At 43.9% G+C, this 17,163-nt stretch overlaps 1 protein-coding gene across 2 annotated transcripts in view; it reads right to left on the bottom strand.

Annotated features, from left to right (window-relative positions):
• The window catches only part of TMEM57 (transmembrane protein 57), a 53,848-nt gene that overhangs the window by 9,483 nt on the left and 27,202 nt on the right, over positions 1-17,163 (bottom strand). The window contains exons 5-6 of one of the 2 annotated variants that reach the window (XM_018558043.1): positions 15,989-16,167; positions 15,092-15,578 (exon numbers count right to left, since the gene is read on the bottom strand). The exons of the other annotated variant lie outside the window; for it this stretch is intronic. Coding sequence (XP_018413545.1) covers positions 15,092-15,578; positions 15,989-16,167 — 666 coding nt within the window. The remainder of the gene's footprint in view (positions 1-15,091; positions 15,579-15,988; positions 16,168-17,163) is intronic. 2 annotated transcript variants of the gene reach the window in all.

Raw genomic sequence — 17,163 nt, 5'->3', positions numbered from 1 at the left:
AAACAAAACAATGTATGCATTAATTTGTGTTAAAGTGACAATAAATAAAAAGACAGACAGTATCACTCAGCTGTAGATCAACAAACAATCTCTGAATTAGTGCTGACCCTGTCCTTTCTTCAGGAGGGTGGCTACTTTTGTTCCCTGCGTGTGTTGTAAAGTAGTTACCACTTCAAGCTCACTCCTGTAGTTCAATCTCATGTGTAGTTCACCGATTTGTATTGAGACTGTAGTCCATCATGGGAGAGAGTTTAGAGTGGTGACTACTTTACAACACACACAGGGACCATGGGGAACAAAAGTAGCCACCCTCCAGAAGGAAGGACAGTGTCAGCACCAATTCAGAGATCATTTGAGGATCTACAGCCGAGTGATACACAAATAAGGTCCAGTATTGGTAATAGTTGGGGTACTTGAACGCATTTTTTTAAGAGTTAACTCTTGAGTTTGGGGTCACCAAGTGTCATGGATCACAAAACAGGATTCCAAGCCCAAAAATCCCTATTTATTTACAAACACTCCGCTGATAAAGCACAATCCTCTACTCTGTAGTACCCAGGACTGAGATCAAAGTCTACACAAAGAATGCCTCTTTTCCACCACCACAGCCCTTGGCACTCCCACAGGAAGTACCCCTGTAAGAACGATAGAAATCTTTATAAATGTGAAGGCCACACACACCCATCCCCCCCAGCCAGGTAACAAATGGGTGGCAGAAGATTCTGCAGACACTGCAATGGCATCAGCAACATTTGACCAAAAAAAAAAATACAATACAAAAATATAGTTAATAAAAACACATGCTCAGTGACAAAGTAATGACAAAATCACCAAATAAATGGGCCCATAATGGAAATGCAAAAATTGCTCTGGTCCACAAGTGGTATACCACTATAAAGGCCTGAAGTGGTTATTCTCCAGGGACTCGAGGTAAAAAGATCATTTTAGTACCAGCAACATCCACCTAGTAATATACAACCTTTTTCAATATTCAGCCCATATTTCCCGGCTGTATTTTTCATTTATTCTTAAATTAAATGAGAGAATCTGGTTTATGGTTTGCAAAAGCAAGGGTGGGGGACAGAGTCACAAACTCCAGCAGGGGTTCTATTTGCTGAATTTTAGAGATGCATACACAAAGCCAGAGAGTTATTTACCCATCAAAATCAATAAAACACATTACCAGCCACAGAAACACCTGGCCTTTAACTGTGGCTAACAAATTATAAACAGCACACTCTAAGGGCCTGTTCACATGAGATCAGGTCCTGATCAGCAGACGTGGAGCTGCTGATGCAGTGTGTTTTTGATGCGTTTTTGGTCCGGATGCTGACAGTTAATTTTTTGTCAACGTTGATGACATCATAATAAGTGGAGCAAGAATACATTTTTTTCTTTTCCCCCTTAGCTGCATTGCGTTGCGTTTCCGTTCCGTTTTCTGCCCGTTCATTCGTTTCTGGACCGGACAAAAATGTGACATGCAGTATTTTTTCTGTCGTAAGCTGAACGGACTGCGCACGTGAGAACTGGAGCCCATAAAACACATAGGGATACATTGGGATGCATTTTGAGTGCAGCAGCGTACGGAGCCGGTCAGCACACAAAACGGACATTGTGTGAACAGGCCCTAAAAGGTGGCCATACACTGTACAACCATCGCAAGACCTTAGTCTTGCGATGGTTGTAAAGTGATTAAAAAAACGTACGATCTGCCCATCTTGGACAGGCGTACTCTCGATCATCGCAAACCCGCCCCCCTGAGGGGCGGCCTTCCGATAACCGCAATGCTGAACGGGCAGTGTGCGCGTGCGCACACCGGCCCGTTCGGCATTTGTCTCCCAAGCACCGTTCAAACCAGCCGAAAACAGTACGATTCTCGGCTGGTTTTCTAGCATGCTCCTTAGACAAAAGACGTGCGACCGTACAGTAGAAGCGGTCGCACGTCTTCGTTCACACTGTTCGATTCTCGTACGATCGCGGGATTTCCCGCGATTCTCGTACGAGAATCGAACAGTGTATGGGCACCTTAACGCAGCACTAAGTGACCTGAGGTCACTCTGCTCAAAAGGGTACAGATATTTTATCAGAATTATTGCCAAACACAAATCTCACAGAATATGGAAGGGCCTCTTAAATAATTCAGGAAATCTCACTGAGAGGCAAATTTAATCTGTCTTTGTTATAGCAAGTATACAGCGCTTGTATATCCAAAAGCTTAAAAAGAGAACTATGGGGTGTTTATCCCTATAGTTCTCTTAAGGGTCACGGGAGGACATATACTAGCGCCCTCCCGTGACCCAAAGATTAGTATTCTTACGAGCTACAGCTCGTGGTATACCGAGACTGCCGCAGCCGGGATGGATCCCAACAATACTGTCGAGATCCACCCAGCTGGCTGATTGACAGCAGGCTCTGCCTATTTAGAGGCAGAGCCAGCTGTACACGCCCCCTCCCCCGTCCGTTCCGCCAGTCAGCGCTTGAGGATCGGAGCGGGGAGGGGGGAAATCCCTGCGGGGAGCTGTGACTAACAGTCACTGCTCTCTGCAGGGAGATGATAGAGAAGTGAGCGAGCGACGGTATGTGTTCGCTCACTTCCCGAACTATTGAGCCCACGTGTGAGTTTCATGGTCACATGTCGGCTTGAACTATGAGGACGAGTGATTTTCACTCACCTCCAGTGGCGTAACTACCGCCATAGCGACCCACACGGTCGCTATGGGGCCCTGGGCAGGGGGGGGGCCCGGTCATAAGCAAGCAATTACAGAAGTGTCCCCTAAGAAAGGCTGCCGCAGCACCGGCGGTCACTCACAGGCAGGACCGGCTCTAAGCACGCTCACGGGGAAGGAGTCACATGCTGCAGTGCCGCTGTCTCCACTCAGACATATGTGTGCTGTCCGTTGAGGGCCACCCGCCGAGGAGTCTCACATCGTCCCTGCACTGTGCAGACTGTGAGGCACCGAAGCCATATGAACTGTGTGTGGTTCTCCCAGCCCAAGCGTCTGGCAGCTCTCGTCTCATCGGACGGAGCTGCTCTGCTGTCTCTTCCTGCTGTTAGGAGGCCTGAGATCTCTGGGGACAGAGTACCAGGTAATTGAACCTTTCACTATATGTTATGTACTGTATATGTACTGAATGAGCCCTGCCAACAGCTCAGCCCTGTGTATATATACAGTATGTTTGTTTATTTATGTATATGTGTATGTATGTTTACACCACATGTATGTGTGCTATGCTGGCCAGGCTGCTATCCTTTCCCCTGCACCCCCTCAGTGGTTTTAGGTCATTTTCATTCCCCCCTAGTATTCTCCCTGTCCCATGCTGTCAATTTCCATCCTGATGTGCTTCTGTACTTTCAGTACACTTGTACCAAAATAAAAACATTTGTCAGGCCGAAACCGAAAATGTTATTTATTTTAATTGTTTCACATTTTTTTGATTTTTGATTTATTTTTGATAAACTTTTTGTTTTAGGTTTTTTTCCATCCCCCCCCCCCTAGTATTCTCCCTGTCCCACGCTGTCAATTTCCATCCTGATGTGCTTCTGTACTTTCAGTACACTTGTACCGAAATAGAAACGTTTGTCAGGCCGAAACCGAAAATGTTATTTTAATTGTTTCACATTTTTTTTGATTTATTTTTTATAAACTTTAATGTGTTTTTATATTTATTTTTATTTATTAATTTTTTTACTTTACTTTTAGGGGCTTTCGGGGAAATATCAGGGGTCTAAACAGACCCCTGATATTTCCATTTTACCATTTTAAAAGGGAAATAAGAGATTGAGGACACAGAGTCCTCAATATCTTTTTCTGCAGCTCCAGTTATCAATGAACAAGAATCCTCTATGAGTGTTCCTCTTCATTGATAACATGAAGACCTAGTATGTTTACTATAACCACAACCGTGAATGAACAGGGGGTGATGTAGATAACTTCCCATGCATTCATAATTGAGGATACAGTAACCATACTCTGTCCTCAACTATTTACAAACACTCATCGATCACTGATCGCTGAGTGTTTGCACTCACTCTCCTCTCTGACACGCTGTCACAGGAGGTTGAGCGAGCGGAGCAGGGAGGAGAGCCCAGCCTCCTGTGACAGCACTGGCTGTCTCTGCCCCCACACTGCTCTGCCAGACTGACAGGAGGCTGAGCGGTGTGGGAGGAGAGACGCGGGCCGCTCACAGTGCTCTCCTCCCGCAGTGCTCGGCCAGCTGTCACAGTTTCTCTCCTCCCTGCTGGGACACAGAGCAGCGACCAGCGGGGAGGAAAGAAAGCAGGGATGCGCCTGCAAAAGTGCAATTTGGGGCCGATATATCGGGGTATCTAGAGCTGCAGCTAACGATTATTTTCAAAAATCGATTAGTTAGCCGATTATTAAGTTCGATTAATCGGTTAATCGGATAAACAATATAATACATTTTTTAAAATGGCTCCAGTGATGGACTACTAGTTTGTATTGAAATTGCACTCCATCACAGGAGCAAGCTTGGAGCGGTGGAAGTAAAAAAAGAAAAAAAATAGTGTGGTGTGCAATATAGTGAAAAGGAAAGTGTAAAATTATACAGCAATGAATGCAGAATGGCACCGACTATAGAGGACTACAAATCCCAGCAATAGTACATTATACAGCACAATGCAGAATATCACCAGCTATAGAGGACTACAACAAATCCCAGCAATAGTACATTATAGCTGGCGGTATTCTGCATTGCGCTGTATAATGTACTGTTGCTGGGTTTTGTAGTCCTGTATACAGCGCAGTGCAGAATATCACCAGCTATATAGGAATACAACAATTACCAGCAATACATTATATAATGTATTGCTGGGATTTTTTTATTCCTCTATAGCTGATGGTACGTTGCCCTGTATAATATACAGCACAATGTACCATCAGCTATAGAGGAATACAAATCCCAGCAATACATTATAGAGCACCATGTGTGGAAAAGTGCAGGCTTAGCTGAGCAGTCTTCCAGCAACTTGCTTCTGAGATTGGACCTGTCTATTGGTGGCTGTCATCCCCCCACACCTGCTCCTCACTACATCTCCCCGCGTCCCTGTGCCGATCGTGGATGTGGGCGGGCAGTGAGTGTAAGGCGGGGAGGAGGTGCGGTGTGAAGAGCGTGGATGCGGGCGGGTCTGGCAGTGACGAGCGTGAGGTGATGAGGAGGTGCAGAGCACAGCGTGTGTGGAGCCGTGAACAGGGCCAACTGATCGGAAGCCGATTAATCGATTATTGAAAAAGTTGACAACTTTTTCAATAATCGATTATAATCGATTATGTCGATTAGTTGTTGCAGCCCTAGGGGTATCCCTACTTGTTAGTACACTCAGCATTCGTGGTATGCCTGGCAGGGTTTGGGAGATGTGCAGCACTAGGGTAGGGTAACGCAGAGTGGAGAGGTCACTGACCTCTATGTTACGCTACTGACCTTTGCACCCTGCTTTACACCGCTGATCTCTGCATTGCTGTATCATGTATGCGGAGATTTGTAGCTCCTCTACAGCTTGGAGTCAGTGGCAGAATTACCTGGGTCACAGCTGCAACCGTGCCCTGGCACTCCACCACTAACTCCAAGCTGTGAAGAGACTACAAATCACAGCCTAGACAGGAAGAAGAGGGTCCCAGTGAGTGCTGACATTTCCATAAAGAGGACCACCAAAATCCTCAACACCAGGCCCATGATGCGCTTAATCCGGCCCTGCCAGGCAGTCGCAGTGTAGCAAATCAGCGACAGAATTATTTCTTCTTTAACTCTGAGGTCAGAGCCAGCAGGAGCAGAACTGAAGATAAGGAGACGGTTGGTTGAGGGTAGGTTGCTGAGCAGGGGTTCGGAGGCGGTTTGGGGGGCCCATACAGAATTTTGCTATGGGGCCCAGTGATTTCTAGTTACGCCCCTGCTCACCTCAGTTCTCCTTTAAACTACTAGGGCCTGTTCACACCAGACACAGTGGTGTGAATCCACACATCAATAAAAAGGCAAATTGCCTTATCTTGCATTGGGGATGAACTAGAAACAACGGGAATCACAGTTCCAACACAGATGTGTTGTGAGTGGGCCCTCAGCAAACATAATTTTTGCAATATGCCTGTAAAAAATAGGGCTTTTGTCTTAAAGTAAAATCCTTTTCTTGGAGTCCATTAAGGGATACAGAATCGTTATTCAGGTACACAGGGTTATGATGCTGCTTTCAGGAGACTTAACAGTGGCAAAACAAAGCTGTAAAAGACAGGCGAGTATAACCTGTCCCCACTTCCATCATGTTTGACTTTTGTAGCAAAGCAATAGTAGGAGTAGATCATAGGAACAGACAATAGGAACCTGCATCTTTTAATGTACTCCAAGAAAATTTTATGGGAAAGTCAAAAATCCTATTTTCCTACTCACGCAATAAGGGACAAAGGACGTCCAAAAGCAGTCAATTCAGAAACTGCCCCAGCCAAAGTGATGGCAGTGAGGAGGCAACCTTAAAAGTGAGTGTAGACACCCCTGATAGGTTCAAAAGGGTGGTTTCTGGAGTACCAACAGAACTAGGTTGCGATGCCATGAAGTCACAGGGAATTGTGAGGGCGAATAATATGCATGGCCCCTCTGTACAAAGGCTTTCCCTAATGAGTGAAGCATGTGATCTTTGAAAGAAAATCACTATGACTGAGATTTGGCCCTTGATGGTACTCAAGGCCAAATATTGATCCACGCAACACAGGGTGGGTGGGGGTGGGCACGACAACATAAAAGAATATTGGCTGCAAAACAAGCTAAAATGGTGTCCAGGACTCATACCCAGCCTGACATACTGTCAATTGTCATGAGAATCTACCAGATCAGCAGGAGGAAAGATTTCCTTCTCCAAGGCAAGACGTGAGATCCACCAGCAAGCCTGGTTTTGACCATTAAACATATGCAATAGTCCACAGATTGAGCCTTCTCCTACACAGCAGGAATGTTGAGTTGCAACAGTTTGCAGTGGAATTGGACATATGGGACTGCTTTGGAAAAACTGACATTAGGTCCATAACCCTCACGCAAAAGAAGAGGGTTTGTTGGCTCCTGGACTATAGCATCTCAACATAGGAGCAGAGAGTTTGGATTTTTTTCCTGTAAGCAAAATTCTGTACAGAGCAGTATCCAGGAGAAGGCCTAGCAATGAGCCAGTTCCAGATCCACCCCAACACCTGAAGAGTGAACAGCTAGTTGGAAATTGACTGACAGTATGAGCAGACTGCTCCCTCAATAGGTCATCCAGGTAACCCATTATGAGAATGCCCAGAGAGTGAAGCAGAGCATAAACAGTGGCTAGCACCTTGGTGGGGTGTAATTTTGTGAGCCCACTGCAAAACACAGGATGTGTCCATGTGCTGAAAAGACTGAAACATGCAAGTAGTAGCCATCTTTGATGTCCACGGAGACCAGAAAGTCCCCTGGATGGAGGAAAACAAAAACCGACCTAAGATAATAAATTTGGAATTTCTGCACCCGAAAAAGGTGTTTTGTACTTGGGGCCTGGGATGGGGCAAATGCTCCCTTTCACTTTTGGAACTGTAAACAGGTTTGAGAAGAAAGCCTGGAGCCTTCCCTTTCTGGAACAATGGCCTAGACCCCTTTAGGGAGGCCCTGCCCCAGAACATTGTGCGTCGCTAATTTTGGAAGGACATTAGCAGGTTTGACAACATAAAAACGGGACGGCGGTAGAGACTGGGTCCAATGTATGGTATCCAGGGCTACAAGCTAGAATTTCAAACATTTGGAATGTCTTGGCAGGAGCTGGCCACAAAGATCAACAGGTGTCCCCCAACTCTGATAAGTAGGAGCTCTGCCTTATTGTGAGGAAAACTTACTTGCGGGTTTGAAGGTCTATGATTTACAGTCGAAATGAGTTCTGGGTTTTGGAGGTCTGAGGTAAAATAAAGTAACTTATCTGAGGTAGAGCATTTTCCCATCTGAGGTTTAGCCTTTTTCTGGGTCAAAGGGTGCTCTTTTCCCCCGGTGACATCCTTGATACAGATGTACAGGGATTCTCCAAAGAGGCGTTTGCGATTAAAAGGGCCCTTGCAAAAAGGTGTCTCTTGCACCGAGACATAATATAGCTATAAGGCAAATATTCCCCAATCATTCAATGCAGCAAAGTAGGGCCACAGGCATGCACTCCAGTTGTAGGATAACAGAGGAAACCGCAAGGATAGATCCAGGATCTTGAGACAGATACGTTGAGCAGACACCTAAGGTCTGGCAGATGGACCTGGCAGCTTGCAAGGCAGGACCATTGAGGGAGAATAAAAGGCATTGGACAGACATTTTAGCCTTTTATGTACAGGGTCTTTAAGCCTTAGGTTGTCCTCTGCAGGGACAGTCTTGTTAAGAGATGAAATGGCCAGAACCACTATGGGGACATCCCAATTTTTAAAGAACCACCCCATCCCCCGCCAATAGGATTGTGCAGGGCAAGATACTTGAAGAATAAAAAGTTTTCAGGATTAGATCAATCACTATAAGTAAACAGGTTGCACAGTGAGTGTACAGGAAAGCTTTTACCAGGCTGAGGACATAAGAGATCCCATGCTAGTAACCCTATGTATGGCTGGTGCCGCTTGTTCCAGATAAGGCAGGAGCGCACTGCTTCAAAAAAAAGACTGAAAATGGTGGATCATAACCTGACAAGGCCCGCAGGACCACTCCCCTTGCGCTTTTGATCCAGCAGAATAACTATGCAACCAAACAGAAGGAGAATGCACAGACTCAGTAGGGGCACATGAGCAGGGAGCACAGTACAATGGTACCAAATGTTAGTAAATGGTGCTGTACCTCCTCCTGCTGCTGGCGTGCGCCCGAAAATGTAACAGCTGGTGCTCCCAAGTTGACTCCTTAAGACTTATGAGCCTGGGTATGCTTAAACTGCTCCTTTAAGAGCAGTGGCCTGACTTACCGCACCCATGGCCCTCACCAAGTAGATTGGAGTTATTTGGTAGGATCCAGGGATATGTCCCATTCAAACAAGCCTTCGTCCTCCCAGTGAACATACTCCCTACGGAGTGTTCACTAACAGGTTTCCACTAGATTGGTGCAATAGGGCCAATAAAGGCACTCTGTGGCTAACACACTTTACAACAAGGGTGTCTAGTAAAGTGCCTTCAGCAGTATCCAGTGCTCTGAAGATACGTTACAGGCTGGCCCCAGTTCTTCCTCACAGCGGGGTCCAAACTCCTAAAGGTTAACTATTAAGAATAAAGTGGATTGGACATGTATTCTAGGCGTCTAATGCAAAAATCTCCATAAGACTGATTTATGAATTTTCTCACTCAAAATTTGATAAAACACATTCCATTGATGTTTGCAGTACACTGCTATTAAAAAGGAGAACTATGAGATGAGTGATTTCCACTCACCTCATAGTTCTAGCCGACCTGTGACAATGAGACTGTCACAGGTCGGCTCAGTAGATCGGGAGGTGAACGAACACATACCGGGTTCGCTCACCTCTCGATCCTGTCACGGCTGGATTCCCCTCTCCCCGCTCCGATCTGCCAGCGCTGACTGGCGGAACGGACGGGGGAGGGTACAGCTGGCTCTGCCTCTAGATAGGCAGAGCCAGCTGTCACTCACGCAGCTGGGCGGATCCCGTCATCTACGTCGGGATCCGCTCCGGCGTCTCAGTATACCGCGAGCTGTAGCTCGCGGTATACTGAGCTTAGGGTAACGGGAGGCCGCTAGTTTGTGTCCTCCCGTTACCCTAAGAAGAACTATGGGGAAAAACACTGACCCCCATAGTTCTCCTTTAAGAAAAAACAAAAAAAAACATACAGTTGAACTTCAACTGACTGTAAAATAGTGATATGATTCTAACAAAGACCTGTTGAAGACTGGCCAAAATGCTACTCTACAAATATGCATTGAAGGGAATTTTTCAAACCTGGTTGCCATGCACAGCTGCTCCAGATTTTGGCTGCTCCACTCTTTCATTTTTAAATCTTAACTGTAAAAACTGAAGCGAGATGCTGATTGGTTGCTATGGGCAACTGCTCCAAAATCTGTCTGCTCCAGTTTTCATAAATCCCTCCCCCCATTGTGTTTTACCTGTTGTGGGAGGACAGTCCTAATCGAATGAATTGAAAAGCCAGGATGAGAGGCCTGTCATATGATCAACTTGTCCGATCACAGAGTCCACTCTGCAGCATTAGGTTCCTATTAAGGATGTCCCGATGCTAGCATCGGAATCGGGCCCGATACAAGGCATTTTGACAAGTACTTGGTGGGCGGAGCTCCAAGCGGGGTCATCTGGCAGTCGCCGTCCTAATTTAGGTGGCCGGAGACTGCCAGATGACCCCCGCTTGGAGCGCTGCCCACCGGAGCAGCAGTGACGCGACGCTCAGCGAGGTAAGTAAGAAAAAAAACAAACAAAAACCCCGCAGTGGCGAGTCATCGCTGGTCCTATATATATATATATACATATACATATACATATACATACACACACACATATACATACATACATATACACACACACATATACAGTGCAGAGAATACATTTACAATTACTCTGCTAACATGGATGTATTAAATGATCTATATGTACTAGGGATCATTTAACCCATTTATGTTAGCAGAGTATAATTGTAAATGTATTGTTGCAGGCACTCTATATGCACATGTACTATATACGACAGAGTCTGACTGTGATAGTAGGCTGAGCGGTGTGGGAGGAGAGACGCTGGCCGCTCAGAGCGCTCTTCTCCCGCAGCGCTAGGCCTCCTTTGACAGTTTCTCTCCTCCCTGCTGGGACACAGAGCAGGGCCAAGCAGGGAGGAAAGAAAGCAGGGATGTGCCGATTCGGCAAGAAAATGGCATCCCTAGTATGGTCTTAAGGAAAATCATAGAGTACACTTACCACTGTGGATGTCCTTGGATTTGCTCAAAACATTTTGCCAGCAGCTGCTAACTTTTTGCATGGTTCTAGTAAAATTATTTAAAACAAAATTTTAACGCCAGCCAAACAATGCCACAGGCATACCAATAAGGTGGGTGTACTTTTTTGAGCAGATTTTTTAAGCCTTGATGTTGGGAGACCACTACTTGGGGGCAATCATTGAAATCAATGCAGTAAGCTTCGGGTCATTTTTACAACCTGTACTAGTAACATTGCACCAACAGAAGGCAGTCATCGAAGGAACCCTACGCAATTACTTATTCCTATATCTGTTAAGAAGTCAAATGCACTACAAAAAAATCTTGACACAAGCTCTGACAAAAAGGTAACAAGATTGAGGTGCTAGACGATCCCAATCGTCTATGTCCAATTCAAAAGGAGAATACATCCTAAGGAAATGCATTGGATTTTGAAAAAAAAAACCTACAGGAACGCAATCAAACAATTTGGGGTTTGTGTAAGTGTTGTGCTTCTACAGAACACCGGGCAAAGGACCGTGATGCTAATATTTGCATGGAGTGTGGAAGTGATACTCGCATTCAAGCACTTCATCTACTTGAGCACGACTCTTCTCCTACAGATCCTCCCCAGCTGCGTCAGGTCATGGCAGGAAGAGCCATGAACAATCACCTGCAACTATCACATCAAAACGTAGCGACTTATCTTACAAAGGACTTTGGCGTAAAACTACGGCAACAATGTCTCAATGTGTTTGGTCAAAGACAACCTGAAAAGGCGGTCAAGATATATGTGGCCTTAGATGATCACAGCAGTCATTCACTTGCTACAGAATTCTTCGACTTGTTCGGCATAACGGGGAATGTGTTATCCTATACAATGTACACCTGTGCTGGTTCAGTGCAACTCACAGCAAGAGCAACCCATGCTAAATTTGTTTCTCCTAAAGAATGAACTGAAAGCATTGATCTCCCTATGCTCATCGAGTGCAATCAACTGCCTAATGACAAAGAGAACATCCCTACACCAGAGGCTGCTCTTCCTGAACCTCATCTAAGTCACTTAGCCAACCGCATCGCACCTCTTTATTCTGATGCCTAAATCATGCTTCTGCTAGGCAGAGACATCCTAAGAGTACACAAGGTAAGTGAATTGTACAATGGGTGTTATGATGTTTATGCCCAAAAGACAGACCTAGCTGGGGTAATCATTGGAGGCAGACAAGGACTCAAAGCTCAAAACTTAAAATAAAGTACATGCCCAAAAAATTAATAAAATTTAAATACAATGGAGGTCATGGCTACACTAAAGAACGGTCTCGTCACACTCCAATTAAGACAACCTTCCAAACGGTTAGCAGCAGCAACAAGAATGAATCATCAACAGCTAATCAGAAATCTACCATCACGGAGATCTTGCACAACAATCCTCATGTTCTTCAGTTCAAGGACTGCGTAACTAGCTACTCTAAACCATTATTAACTTCAGTAGATGCTACAGAGAATAATTTGCAAACTCAAGTTACTCCTGTCATCATACTAGACCAACCTTTTCTTCACAAGGACAAAGAAAATCTCCAAAACCCATCAAGAAGTTTCTTCAACCACCTGGGAGAGACCATGTTACTCCACCCACGGAGGACCTTATGGGCTCTGCTGCCCTTGGACAAGTGACCTAATGTCTTAATGGCTTGACATTTTTGTGGCCTCTGACTTGAAGAAGGGTTTCAACTTTGTTCAAGTTGAAACTTGTTCTTTACGGCCTTAAGTTCATGTTTACATGTTTTTTTTTCCTTGTCTTTCAGGTTCAAATACATTTCATCCTTCACAGAGTCATGTCTTACAGTTAATATGTAGTAGTGAAATCTAAAGATTCCAGATGGAGAGGTGTGTACTTTGGTATGTTCCATTCACCCCTGCTATTTTCTGTACATTGGTACAGCCTACTGCTAAAATCTCCGTCATTCCTTTCTTCTCCCTCTTTCTGCATCATCCCTTGTTGAGGTAACACGGTCTCTATTTAACCTGTTAATGGCAAAGGAGGGAATGTCTTCACTCTAAAAAGGTGCCCATACACTGCACGATTCTCGTACGAGAATCGCAGGAAATCCCGCAATCGTATGAGAATCGTGCAGTGCATGGTAGGCGTGCAACCGTTTTTACTGTACGGTCGCACGTCTTCCGTCGAACAACTGCCGAACTGCAGTCATCGTAAGCCCGCCCCTCATTGCAGTCATCATAAGCCCGCCCCTCAGGGTGGCGGGCTTGGGATGATCGCAAGTACGATCTGCCTGTCCAAGATGGGCAGATCGTACGTTTTTAAGTACTTTACAACCCTCGCAAGACAAAAGTACTTTACACTTTACACAAAAGTCTTGCGAGGGTTGTAAAGTGTATGGGCACATTAAGAATGACGAGGAATCGCATCCTCTGTATTGAGAAGGCAAATAAACTACATAGTGTTCAACTCGATAAGAAGACTCAGATGAATACAATCTGTGAATATCACCAAGTCAGTAGGTTGTCATACTATCTGTACAGATGAGTCTCAGGAAAGTACAGGTATGTGCAAATACATAAAGCGGTAGTAGTAACAGAACATGGAACTTGTAACTGACATTCCATGTGATATATTGGGTTTGCCCAATTTGTACTTTTTTTAAATTATGTCCTTAGCAGACACGATGTGCTGTGCATTTCAAGTCTTCATTCTCCATCTTTACAGTGCTCAATTAACCCCACAATGGGTGTCAATACCTGTGAACTACTTAAATATTCTTTGAAAAAAACTGCTGAAAGCACCAAACAAATGCTGGTCATGTGACATATTGTCATGGTATTGGTCACATGTGATGTGATTGGCTGGCATTGCATGAATAGCCTCTGAAAAAAAAAACTGACTGGCTGCTGGGCAGTGGAGGTGGGTTACCGTCCAGCAAGAAAAAGGTCATTAAAAAAAACAAAAAATGTTAAAAAAACACACCGGGTTATTCACAAAAGGATGAAGAGTTTGGAGAAGGCAGAAGAAGTGAACAATCTAGGATAGCATAGCTGAACTGGAAAATTTTTCCAAATTAGCAATTGTCCTAGATTGTTCACTTCTGCCTTCTCCAAACTCTTCACCCTTCTGTTAATAACCCTGACAGACCTTTGCAAATGTACAGTCCACCATTTTTCATGATTTCTCTGCCATTGGAGAGATGTAATCTCACACCAGATCAACATATACACAGTTATGTTTCCAAATAGCCTTCACTGCACAGTGCAGAGATCAGCATAATTTACGCTGTCCACAGACTGCAAGCACTACCCGACTCATCCGAAATAAAAAAATAAATAAATAAATAAATCAACTGACGTGGATGGAAAATGACTGGCTGAACAGTGACTGCATCCTATTAGATGTCACAGCTGCTGAATACAATAGACAGCGGTGGAGAATTCTATGTCCCTGCCGTTTTAGCGTGGATGGGGAATCTACAGAAAGAGAAAACAAGCAGCTTTAAACCATATATACCAGCCAGTTCTGTGTATTCCCATGATATAAGGCATTCGACCACAAAAAACAGAACACCGCCCCCTGAAGAAACAACTATTTCTCCAGTAATTACACAACTGATGTACATTGGTACAGGAAAATAATCTATTAAGCAGTATTGTTTTTTTACGACTCCCTACAAGATCCAACAGCCACAGCTAGCATCAGCAAAAGCAGCCTCATCGCTTTGTAGAATTTTTTTTTTAAAGTATACAGATGAAGATGAAATGGCTTCCTACAGACCTTTGACACGGAGAACTACAGATCATCCTAGTAAAATAAGCAGTAGTTGGAGAACATAAGCCTGTGATATGATGTTGTATCCATCTAGCTATGGTTGAAGAGGAAGATGCAAGACACTTATGGGGACCATGCATGACAAAAACAAAAAGTTGATTTCTCTAAAAAAACAAAGTGGTTTGTGCGTAAATCCTATTGGGCCCCAGGAAACTAGAGGGGGACAATGCAACTTGCAAATACTCTTGGTAAGTGGACTGGTCATTCATACCCAGTATCCCACCTACCAACAGAGCCATCTAGTGGCAGCCAAGAGCAGCTTCTGCAGAAAAAGATTGAGACCACCTGTTTTTCTTATAGTGTGCAAAGACAAGGGTAGGTAAACAATTCAAACAATAAGTGCAGTTATCCTTAGCTGCAGTTACTTACCTTACTAAAGTATCTGGTTTGCTAAGCTGGTTGTTTGGGATACAATTTTCCATAGGATCCTTGTGCGTAGTTGGACTTTTACTAGTGCATTTCTTCTTGTCATTCTTATTGGACGATGATGAAGGGATACTCCCATTGGATGCACTGTGGCTCCGTGGAGAGGAGTTTGCTGTCCCTGTGGTGTTCTTGTAGTTTTTAGATGAGGTGGTGCACGTGTCCTCTTTCAAGAGGTTTTCTGTGCTCCCCAAGTCATTGTTCAATCTTTTACTGTTGATATGATTCTCCATATATTCAATCTCCTGAACTTTGGAGTCTGTAGGCTGCAGGATATTGTTGTTAATCCCCAAATTATGTCTTTTCACATCCTTGTCTTTGCCCTTCTCTTTATACTCCAGCTCCGGTAAGGTGCTAGAATTCTTTTTACTTGTAGAGAGTCCGTTGTGCTGTAACAATATTGAAGAATCCATTTCCGATAAACCCTTGGCGGCTGGAGATTAAAGAAATGTTCTGATGTGAGAAGTTTCACTCTTTGAATATTACATGACTACTATATAAAATTAAGTTAAATAATTAAAACATTTTTCAAAAAACGCAAGTGACAGATTGAGTCACACAGTTGATCCATTCCTTGCTTTTCTCCATCTTCCAACCGCTTCAAAATAAAGATTTATGGGAGCAGATACTGTGCGCACAAGATAACTGAATTTAAATTGTAAAATGGTGTGTATTGGATAAAACGTTTAATGATCTTAAATGCGATCAAATTAAAAAACAGAAATTTGTAAGACAACATCTTTGTGCACCAAATAGATTTGAATACACCAAGCACATTTTAAAAACTAATTTCCACCAATGAATGATTAGGGGAGTCTTTTGTAGTCTCTACAAAATACCCACCTTCTTCTGCTTCCCTTTCTTGTCTCTGTAACATCTGCTGCTCTGGGGGTAGTGCCTGCTGCAGGAGCTGCATGTAAAACTCATTTTCTTTCTGTACCTCTTTCTGTTTTCTTAACCGCATCTTATAACTGACATAGCTTTTGAAGCCGAATCCTAAAGTGACAACGGGATACCCAATACTGGGAAAGGAGAGCAAAAGGAAAATAAATTAGAATTGGCAGATGATTCAGTTAGCATTTTTTTTTTTTACGTCTTAAGGAAGGTCACAGACTAGCAGATGCCTCACCAAGAATTAGGAGATTCAGCCTGAAAGCATCAAAAACAAACAATGGGACTCACCATTTCTTGCAAGCTTAGCTGATGGGTGTTAGGATCTGAGTAGTAATAGTCTTTTTACCTTTCCACTACAGAAAAGGAGAGGACTGGGGTTACAGTCTCAGATTTTTCCCCATCAGGCTTAAAAACTTGTGTGGTACCACGTTTAGTGTGCTCATTATCAATCCCTAGGACTAAAAGTGCCTGAACCTTGCCCAACTGCCACAAGTGATGCTTAAAGTGACACTAAACTCCGGAGTTAAACTTTAATACATTCAAGTACCTTAACTATTAACAAAAATGTATCTTGTGTATCACTCAGCTGCAAATTTTTAAATTATATCTCAATTGGTGCTGACACTGTCCTTCCTTCTGGAGGGTGGATACTTTTGTTCCCTATGGTCCCTGTGTGCGTTTTAAAGTAGTGACTTACACAGGATATTCAGCAGCTGAAATAAAACAATTTATCTGGCTGAAAGTAGTAGATTACCAGAGTCTTAGTTCAGTTACTAATGCAAGTAAGTGTTTAAAAATAAAAAAAATAAAACACCTTTTCCTTTTCTACTTGCACAATAAGCAGCCATATAATCAGTGGCCACACAGCAGCCAAAAAGCGCCGGCGGCAGAACGGCAAGGGAGACCAAAGAGCTATCAGCATTGGAGGACAAAGCGTAAGTTTGCCCCAATGCGCAATTATGCTATGCATACTTCCACATTATGGGATATGCTGCCCTCACCAAGCTCAAGACAGCAAGTTAAAGTCAAGTGTTAGTAATACCGTTAACATACACCGGATAAAAAAAAAAAAAATAATAAAAAAAAAAAAAAAAGGGACGCCCGCCAGCCAAAAAAAACCCTAT

The sequence above is a fragment of the Nanorana parkeri genome, unplaced genomic scaffold (genome assembly GCF_000935625.1).
Source record: "Nanorana parkeri isolate BGI_ZX_2015 unplaced genomic scaffold, ASM93562v1 scaffold316, whole genome shotgun sequence".
Classification (NCBI taxonomy): domain Eukaryota; kingdom Metazoa; phylum Chordata; class Amphibia; order Anura; family Dicroglossidae; genus Nanorana; species Nanorana parkeri.
Note: the sequence above shows the minus strand (reverse complement) of the source record. Positions and strands in the feature narration are given on the sequence as shown.